The 10,376-nt window shown below is 38.0% G+C and overlaps 2 protein-coding genes across 24 annotated transcripts in view; one reads left to right on the top strand and one right to left on the bottom strand.

Annotated features, from left to right (window-relative positions):
- LOC104743868 overlaps window positions 1–8,135 on the top strand; it is a 9,588-nt gene extending 1,453 nt beyond the window's left edge. For 3 of the 23 annotated variants that reach the window (XM_019236279.1, XM_019236274.1, XM_019236272.1), the window contains 2 exons: window positions 912–3,050; window positions 3,136–3,776. In XM_019236279.1, the coding sequence (XP_019091824.1) occupies window positions 1,965–3,050; window positions 3,136–3,558 (1,509 nt within the window). In that variant the 5' untranslated portion in view covers window positions 912–1,964 and the 3' untranslated portion in view covers window positions 3,559–3,776. The other 20 variants (XR_002035271.1, XR_002035274.1, XR_002035272.1 and 17 more) reach the window with 20 other exon arrangements.
- Window positions 4,723–5,332, bottom strand: LOC104742161 (uncharacterized protein At4g04775-like). Its single transcript, XM_010463134.2, has 2 exons — window positions 5,146–5,332; window positions 4,723–5,045 (listed from the first exon to the last, which is right to left on the bottom strand). Exons 1-2 carry the CDS (start codon window positions 5,317–5,319, stop codon window positions 4,746–4,748), a joined length of 474 nt encoding a protein of 157 aa, XP_010461436.1. The 5' UTR covers window positions 5,320–5,332; the 3' UTR covers window positions 4,723–4,745.

Raw genomic sequence — 10,376 nt, 5'->3', positions numbered from 1 at the left:
GTATGGTTGTCACTGTAAATTCTTCTTTCCTCTACTCAAAAGTTTATTGCTTTTGTTGCTTACATACACCTTTTGGGCAATGAGGTTAATTTCATGCTTTCTGTGGTCTGTGGAGTGGGTCTTTCTTAATTATCTCACTGGGCGTTTTGCTTTACTCTTATGTTTAACTGAGTTTAGTGGAGAAAGATTCATAAAAGGCTAGTATTGATTTGCTATTTGAGATGCTTTGGCTTTGTTCCTGTTCTTCAAGAAGCCTGAAGTGTGTGTGAGTGTGTGTTGAATCTGTATCCTTTTTTAGGCAGAGAATTCATATGGAGACATAACTGCTCTTCTAGATGCAGCATGAGTTATTATTAATCTGTTCTCTCATCAATGCATCTAATATTCATCCCCTGTGGCTATTAATCTTTTTTTTGGTGCTTAAACAAAACAGGTCTGTGATTGGATTCGATATCGATCCTCAGTCTTTTGAAATAACAACACTAAATGCAGAGAAGGTAACGTTAACAAGCTTTTTTACAAGTTGATGAGATGTTAGGAGATAGTTGGTTATTAACTACTCAAAGCCACTGTTTTATGTTTAGTTTATGTTTGTGTTTACTTTATGAATCGAACTTAATCAAAACCTATGAATGGTTTTTAATTATTGTTTGTGTTTAGTTTATGTTTGTGTTGCTTTATGAATCGACTTAATCAAATCACATAAATTAGACAACAAGTTCTTTGGATAAAAAAGCAGGAAGCCGAGCATTGCGTTTTTTTTTTTTAACTTGTTTTGGGTCGGATTGTTTGGTTCTGTTCATTTATATTGTAGGTCCTGTTTATTTGTATGGTGTGAAACATTCATAATACTTAACAAGTACATATAACTGCAGAGTCATAATGTTCTGTTTCCAATGACGAAATTGCAGGGTGGAACAGAGCAAGCCCTTTCATAGACCAAATCCAAATGTATAAGCTTCTTCTCAGGTTTTCCCATTGTTCTCCCTCTCTTCTTAGAACTCGATCCAAACCGTGTGGTTAGGACTTGTGTGTGTTTTGATGCAGGATCGGCACAACCCGTTAACTATGTAAGACTAATGATAGCGTTTGTCTAGTTGTTAGGTTTAGTACTTAGTTGTTCAAGTGGCATGTAAGACTAAGCTATATAGTCTGTAGTACTATTACTAATTAAGACTAGTGATAGCGTTTGTCTAGTTGTTGGTAAAAAATCAGAGAGTAGATTTAGTTTACTCTTTTTATAAGTTTTGTATGTGTTATATTGTGTAAAAGACATGAGAATAATGTACTAGTTTGATGTCTCTCAATTCTCTCGAACATTTAAAGCTCGTTTTCTAATACTCATCCAATCATACACTTGAAACAGAGAAATACACAACATGAAGAGAACGAACCTGTAGCAGCACAATACACACATACCCTAATTGTAGCAAATACAACTTAGAAACAGTAGCAGCACAAGAACAAATCTTTAAACACATTTTTAATAAAGACACACAAGGATGACTAATGGGAGGACAAAAAATAAAAACAAGGGTGTGATGATATAAACTTAGATTAGTATTATTTTGGGAAAACGTCCTGGTTTCCCATGAGAACTATGATATCGTACCAGATGGAGCCCGATCTTTACCCCCGTCCCAGATGGCTCTCCTGAAATTCTTTTCAATCTATATACCCATATATCTGTAATTTACGTTTTGTATCTCCATGAGAATAGAAGATATCATCTATTTCACCATTGCTATAGGTTTAATTGGTTTACTATTTGATTAACCGAGTGACGAAGTTTACAAACCAAAATAAACCTGATTTCGACCCGATTAAAACCTGATTTTGACCCGATTAGAAACATAACCCTCAACCGAGAAATCCCTAAAATCACATTTTAACCTCTTTTTTGTTTTCTCTCGCGACGAACCCTAGAAAATCAAATTTCACCATCGATTTCTCAAATTGAATCGATGGATTTAATAATCCGATCTGGTTTTGGGCAACAAGATGGTATTGGGCAAAGAGATGGTGTTGGAGAACGAGAGTACGATGAAGAAGGAGAGGATCGAGATGAATTTCACGTCGATATGCTTGCTCAGGAATTTACCGATGCTGAAGAGTCGATTCGTCATGATACGTACCCAGAAAGTGACGACGAGGAAGAAGGTCGTGGTCGTGGTGCGGGTCGTGGTCGTGGTGCGGGTCCAGAGAGGGTGTTTACGGATATCGGACGTGGTGATGGAACTTTGTGGAAAGACCAATCCTTCTACAATGGGGTCGCATTCAAGGAGAGTGTCTTGGACTATGCACTACATACTGGTTACAATTTGAAGCAATACAGGTATGACAAAGATAAACTCGGGTTTAGATGTGTTGGGGATAAGGGCAATTGTGAGTGGAAAGTGTTTGCTGCACTTCTTCCAAACGCATCTTTGTGGAAGATTACGAAATACATTGATAAGCATTGTTGTACCCCCAATGGCGAGTGTGAGATGTTTAAGGTCCCAGTCATAGCTAGAATTTTTCTCGATAAGATTAGAGAGGAACCGGATCATTACAAGCCTTTGAGGATTGAACAGATTATCATGGAAAGGTGGAAGATATCCGCTACTAGGCCACAATGTCAAGCTGCTCGGAGAAAGGCTTTGGGATGGATAGAGTATGAGTATGAACAACAGTTTGCACGACTGCGAGATTACCAAGCTGAGATCTTGGAAGCAAATCCAGGGTCTGTTGTGGAGATTGATACAATTAAGAATGATGCTGGTCAAGACGTCTTCAATCGGTTTTATGTTTGTTTCGATGCCCTTAGAAGAACTTGGAAACAGACTTGCCGGCCAATAATAGGAGTTGATGGCGCCTTCTTAAAGGCAAAGATCAAGGGACAGTTGCTTGCTGCATTAGGCAGAGATGCAGACAATGGCATCTATCCAATAGCCTGGTGTGTTGTTCAAGTTGAGAACAAAGACAATTGGTTATGGTTTGTGAAGAGATTGAAGACTGACCTGGATCTAAACGAGGGAGATGGTTACATTTTAGTGTCTGATCGACAAAAGGTATGTATCTAACTAATTTATTATATTGGTTAATAAATGTGAATGCTCTCGTTTTTAATATGTTTGGTTTTTGGTTCTCAATTAGGGGTTGATAAAAGCTGTGGAGTTGGAGTTACCACAAATAGAGCATAGAATGTGTGTTAGACACATCTATGGGAACTTGAAGAAGACTCATCCTTCCAAGAAGCAAATCAAGCCACTCCTCTGGCATATGGCTTGGAGCTATAATGCAAAACAGTTCGGTGAGAGACTGGAACAGATACACGCTTATGACACTGGTGTGTATGATGATGTTATGAAGTCGAAACCAAAGAGCTGGTGTCGTGCCTTCTATAAGTTGGGGGGTTATTGCGAAGATGTTGACAACAACTTCACAGAATCTTTCAACAAGACCATCGACAAAGCAAGGGAGAAACCGTTTGTGGCAATGTTGGAGACAGTTAGAAGACTGTCTATGGTTCGGATTGCCAAGCGTTCAGCTCTCTCTCATTCTCACAAAGGTAATTAACTTTATTCAAAATTTAATGCAATTTTCTACGATTGTCTATGATTTTATTCAAAGACTGTCTATGATTTCTACATATTTAATGCAATGTTCTTGGTTTTTGATGTTTCAGGTTTATGTACTCCATATGTGGCAAGGTTTCTTGCTAAAGAGCATGACAAAGCTTCGGAATGCCAGGTGCATCCTTCTACTAATGGGTGCTTTGAAGTCACACTGGATGGAGACAAACACAGAGTTAGTTTACAAAATATGACTTGTACCTGCAAAAAATATCAAATATGTGGTATTCCATGTGAGCATGCCTATGGAGTGATTCTGAAGAGGACGTTAAGTGCTGATGACTATGTCTGCCAGTGGTTTCGAACTGCTATGTGGAGGCTTAACTACACAAATGGCATTACTCCACAAAGGGGTGCTCGTCATTGGCCTTCGACTTTAGGTGAGAATGTTCATGTTCCACCTGAGCCACCACAACCTGGGAGAAAGAAGATAACCAAGGCAGACAAGAAGAGGAAGCCAGGTGTAAATGAGTCTCCTGTCAAGAAGAAACCAAAACATAAAAAAAGGATAATGCACTGTGGAATTTGTGGTTCTGATCAGCATAACCGTAGGTACCACCAGAAGAAGAATCAAACACAGGTTGTTAATCGGTTTTTTCTCATTTTATTTCTCAAGATGAGTCTCTTGTTCTCATTTTTTGAAATTTGCGGTTTTTCAGGCTTCTCAGGGTGGTGGAGGAGAAGTTGTTCAAGGTGGTGGACTTTCTCAAGATGGTGGTGGACTTTCTCAATCTGGTGGAGGAGAAGTTGTTCAGGGTGGTGGAGGACTATCTCAAGGTGGTGGAGGACTTTCACAAGCCTGAATATTGAAGATTATGGTAGTAGGGGTCTGTTTTTTGGTTTAAGAGACTAGTTGGATCTGTATTTTGGTCGAATAGACTAGTAGGGTTATGTTTTTGGTCTGTGATCATGTTGAGAACATGATTTCAAAACGTTATCATTCTGCTTGTTTTCAGAACATGTGTTCATCATGTTCTGCCTTTTATGAAATGTGGAATGTCTTATCTTATTAAATGCAATAGCAACACCAACAGGAGTTCACACTCAACACCAAAACAAACAAGAGCATAAAGCAGAGCATACAACCGAACAACAATAGATTACAACCGAACAATAGTTTACAATAGCTCATCATACAAGCTTAAACAGAGCAAACAAGATCATAAAACCGAAAACACATACAATTATACTCTTATTCATCCTACATTGCAATTCAGCTTTTGCTTCCAACAAAACTTCTTCAACCCTCTCACAAAGCTCTTTTTCGAACTCCATTTGCATCTTCTCAAATTTCAGCTTCTGTTCTTGCAATGTCTCTATTGTACGCTCTTTCATCTCTTCTTTTACTCTCTCAAATTGAACACCCAATGTTGCTACCTCGTCCAACAATGCCTCATCGACCCACTTAAAGATGTGGTTATCGTTCACAAGCTAACATTATATCATAGAATACAATGAAAATTGATGAGAAGGATTAGGCTCGGATTTGGATTAGGTCGATGTCTACATCAAACAAAGCATAACATAGTACCTTCTTTGCTGCTGCTTCTCGACATCGAAAGTATCTCCGAGAAGGATTAGGCTCGGATTTGGAATTCTTTGCCACGATGTGTTCCCCACACCAGCATCTCTTAGGCACGCCAACGACGAATCCTCTTTGTCGAACATTTGATGAACCACTCGAACCTCCAGAAACGGTACTCATGGTTGCAAAGATCGATTTAAGAATTTTATGCTTTTAGGGTTTGAGGATTTGGGGATTTTAATGGAGTTATAGATGTGTTATAGATGTATCGTCTCGGGTCGGATTATTAACATCAGTCAGGTTTTATTTTTGGTTTTCTATTTGGTATGAACGGTATCGTATCGGTTCACTCTTTAAACCGATAACATCCCGATATATGGGTATATAGATTGAGAAGAATTTCATGAGAGCCATCTGGGACGGGGGTAAAGATCGGGCTCCATCTGGTACGATATCATAGTTCTCATGGGGAACCAGGACGTTTTCCCTATTATTTTCAATATTATTAAAAGTTAGAGATACACATTTGAGGATGTGGAATGGGAATGGTTTAGAGCATACCGATGGGATCTCTTTTATTTTTTTTATAATTAAACATAATAAAAATAAAGTTTTAATCTTATATTTCCAGAGAACTGTGTCTCTGCGAAACAAAAATAAGACCCTCTCAGACTCTCTACGTGTCAAAATATGATTGCTAGCGTTTGTTTTTTTTTGTTTTTTGATTTTTTCTTCATTGGGTTATCTTTCTCTTTCGAAAGAAATAAGTTCAGAGAGAGGGAGAAGAACCGAATTTTCAAATTTGATTCACAACCCATTGGTTGTCAGATAAAATTGATCTGTTCAATTCTGGGTATTAATCCATTGATTTCTGAGGAGAAGACGGCGGAGAGAACGGTGGTAAGAGGGATCGTGGGGAGGAAAAGAGACATAGGAGGAGCAGAGAGAGATAGGGAGAAGGATAAAGAGAGATGGGAGAGAAGGAGCAGTAGCAGATCTCGGAGGTTAGTGACTTTGTTCCTTTCTAGTTTGTATCTGATTTCTCTTTCTGCTTGTACTTGTTAAGGCCGTAGAAAGGTATTAACATTGCTCCATGACTGTCAATTCTCAAGTGAAGGGTTATAAATGTGTACCTGTTTAAGTGATTCCTGTTTCAATGTCATTGACCATGGTTGGGATATGTAGTTCTTGTCTCTAACAATAGTATATGAAATGGCTAGTTTGCTTCCAATTATTTAGTAATGTTGGCTTGGATAGAAACGCTTTGGTATGTCATATTTTGCATATTCAGTTTTCTTCAAGAACTCGATCCTGTCGTGGCTGCAACTCCGATGTCATCATCTGAAGCCGCTAGGTGCAAGAATAGGCCAATGCTGCTGCCGAAATCTGCAATATCTCTTATACATTCCTGTGGATCGACCTCGAATGTAAAAGATGTCTCTGATAACAGCGTTGGCTCTTTCGTGTAGTTGGAGCTGAGACCTTTCTTGTTCCCAAGTGACCGTAGCAGAAAAGCTCTGCAGAGACTTAAAGTGGGTTCAAGGAAATTTGGATGTGTGAGTTATTATTCATCTGTTCTCTCATCAGTGCATCTAATATTCATCCTCTGTGGCTATTAATCTTTTTTTGGGTGCTTAAACAAAACAGGTCTGTGATTCGATTTGATATCGATCCTCAGTCTCTTGAAACAGCAACACTAAATGCAGAGAAGGTAACGTTAAAAAGCTTTTATACAAGATGTTTGTGTATCTTTTGCAAGGGTTGCTTCAGAGTTCTACAATGCTGCTCGCTAGTCTAGTGATTCTCATCACATGAAAATCTGTGCTTAAAGCTTACAAAGTAATCTTGTCTGAAGTATATAGAGTTTTGATTCCTTGTCTAACATATTGCATCTATCATCAGGCTATAGATAGTGCAGATGGATTTCAGAATACTCATCAAAAGAAACAATTTGAATCTGCACAATTTCCCGGAAAAACAAGTAAGATTTTTAGTTTTCTCTCGCTTGAACTTCTTTTATTTTCTCATTTCAGGGAAACGTTCTTCTTAGTCGGAATAACTCGACTTTACTCTTTCAAGAATCAATACAGGTGATGGTTCGCAATACTGCGATATAATGTAAACCATGAGGTCTGATCTAATACTTAACTACCAATTCATGATACTAATGTGCACAGGTGAAAAAATACTCTTTCTGGACCTTACTTCTGATCCATACCTTTTCAAAGGACCAAAAGGAAATAAACAAGTAGGAAACTTAATTAAGCCTTAGTTATTCCAGGAGCTATGAAGATCAAATATATATTTAAGCTTTCATAATGTCATCATGCAGGCAGAAACTTACAGAAAAATGTTCCCAGTCACTGAAGATTACTGGGAAGGAAGGTAAGTTCCTATTAGTTTATAAACTGTAAATTTGGAGTTCTCTGCGCCTAAATGATTTGCTAATTTTCATAATCACCATGTTCTGTTTCTCTTCTATCTAACGACAGTTTTGCTCGAACAAATGCTCTGTGTCTAATTTATCTCGTGGATATCGTACTTACCAAGAAGTCATTTGTAAGTTTTCACTTTCAGGATACATATCTGATTATTAGTTACCACAACTTAGAAAAGCCTGTTAATACTCCTTTCATTGTGTGACGGTTTTAGGAACGGTCTTCAAAAAACGAAAGAGAACTACGGTCACTGAAGAAGCGGATGGAGAAGTATGAATCAGCTAAAGAGGCTGTTTCAGATCCTTTCTTCTCAGATATGTTGATGGACCAAACATCATGAAGAATATAATAAACCCCATAAGTGATTATCCCGAAGCTCCCTCTCTCTTTCGTGTGTATATTGTTTGCCTAGCCACTTAAATCTACAGTATTAGCTCTTGCTTCATGATATGATCTATATACCAATCTCAATCTCTTCAAATGTATGCAAGAACTGATATGTTAATTATTTTTTTGTATGTGACAATAGATTAATGGTAGCTTTTGCCTATGCATGCATATACTTTTGAAACCATGAATTCTTTTTAGAAGAAAGTATCAAGATCTACCAATTCCACATGGGTTGTCCCTACTTGCATATGAATAGATCTTCTTATCTCAAGAACAAAAGTTGTTACATTTTTATTCTTGTAGTGAGGGAAGAACAATATTCAAACCGCGTAGATGATAAAATGAGAACTTTGCTTTAAATTAGGCCAATAAACTAATCCAATTAAGCAGNGTGACAATAGTTTAATGGTAGCTTTTGCCTATGCATGCATATACTTTTAAAACCATGAATTCTTTTGAAACCATGAATTCTTTTGAAACCATGAATTCTTTTGAAACCATAGTTTCTAGTTTTATTTTCTTAATATTGCATACATTATATAACCAACATTTATACAATTATAAAATATACTTAAAACACATTTTTAACAAAAAAATATACTATAAGACACCCATATTTAGAGATGACTAATGGAAGGAGAAAAAATAAAAACAATGAGATGAAGATCTAAACTTAGATTAATATTAATTTTAATATTATTAAAATTAGAGACACTAATAAGAGGATGACTAATGGGCATGTTCTAACATTAGTTTGTTAAGTATTAGAGATTTAACGACCAATATATTGTTTACCTGATTAGTTTTAAACATAGAGAATTTTGCACCCACACCCACTTCCTCCCAAACTATTCACCATTACACATACTTTTTACTACTCATATACTTTTCTAAGTTTAATTACATTTTACCCCTCACTCCTTCAAACCCTTTCTATCCAACTAGAACTTGATTTACTACCTTCTCTCCAACTAGAATTCGATTTTTTATTGTTATTTTTACCTAAAATTTTTAAACAGTAAGGTAAATCTAAAATTTAGAATTCAAAAATTTTCAACTTCTTTTCATCTCCCACCACCGATTGTCGTAACCCTAGATCCCCAAATTCTCAATCCCTAACCCCCCAAATTTCTAACCCAATTTTTGAATCCCTAACCCCCAGATTTCTCTAACCCAAATCTTCACCCCTTTCGTCTGTAACCCAAATCGAGTTACTTTCGTCTGTAACACAAATATGCCAATGGCAAATAACCGCCGCATTACTCGATTTTTCAAACCTTCTTCCGATGAACCTTCTTCAAGCGCTTGTCCTGGTAAATCCGGGAATTCATCCGAATCTGCTGACTGGGATGACCTTCTCCCACGTCGCCTGTTCGCTACGGACCGTTACCCCGAAGCTAGGCTTAATGTTTACTCTCGGCCAGATATCCTCACCGCCATACACAAGGTTCTTAAAGGGACTCCGGAATTTGAGAGGATTCTTTCGTCAAGTTTGGGTTCTCTTTTCCGCCTTCGGATTAGTGAGTCCCCTTTCTCTTGTAAGTTACTCCACGCTCTCCTCGTAGGCAGGTTCTGTCCAAAAAAAAAATACAAAATGTGGACTGTGTTTGGTGGATACCCCATGAGATTTTCATTGCGGGAGTTTGGAAGTGTTACTGGTTTACCATGTGGCGAATTTCCTGAAGACTACGACCCCGAAGATGACCCTGTTCCTGATTCTGATGGTGAATGTTACTGGGACAAGTTAATTGGGGAAGATCGGAAGGCTATTCTAGCTGATGTCCACAACACTTTTGAAGACCCTGCCATCACTGATCAAGATCGCAAGCTTCGTCTTGCTCTTCTTCTCATTGTTGATGGTGTACTGATTGCCTCCAGCCAAACCCATAGAACGACGTGGAAGTATGTGGAGATGCTTGAAGACATTGATTCGTTCCTAGCATTTCCTTGGGGTAGAGAATCTTTCTTGAAGACTATTTCCACAATGAGACCTGATTTGAAATCCCAATCAAAAGCAGTGGCTAAAAGAGCTAGACGTCAGGGCAATGTTCTTAAACCGACAGACCCATTACAGAGTTTCACCGAGAAGCTTCAATAGAAGTCGTTTCGTTTGCATGGCTTCCCTCTAGCCCTCCAACTTCTCGCATATCGTAACATCTCTAGCTTACGGTGTAAGATACAAGGGGCTGGTGATCCATGTACCTTCTTGGAATGGGATTCAGTTGACCTTCCTAAGAACAATCTACCTCTAACAGATGTCTTATGTGTAGAGCATTCTTCAGATGTAAGTAATACTTTCATTTTTTTTGACTTTGTACACCATATCCACGTGGATACCATTAACCATATTGTCATTCCACAATCGCATTTATCAGTTAATCCCTATCTTGAAGTTGTTCCACCAGAAGA

This window comes from Camelina sativa, chromosome 14, assembly GCF_000633955.1.
Source record: "Camelina sativa cultivar DH55 chromosome 14, Cs, whole genome shotgun sequence".
NCBI lineage: Eukaryota > Viridiplantae > Streptophyta > Magnoliopsida > Brassicales > Brassicaceae > Camelina > Camelina sativa.
Note: the sequence above shows the minus strand (reverse complement) of the source record. Positions and strands in the feature narration are given on the sequence as shown.

What these genes read in the sequence shown, in the direction of transcription:
- LOC104742161 (XM_010463134.2), bottom strand. Translation starts at nt 5,319, where the DNA reads ATGAGTACCGTTTCTGGAGGTTCGAGTGGTTCATCAAATGTTCGACAA. An exon ending in GAGAAGCAGCAGCAAAGAAG is followed by an intron (nt 5,046 to 5,145) that starts GTACTATGTTAT and finishes ATATAATGTTAG; the next exon opens with CTTGTGAACGATAACCACAT.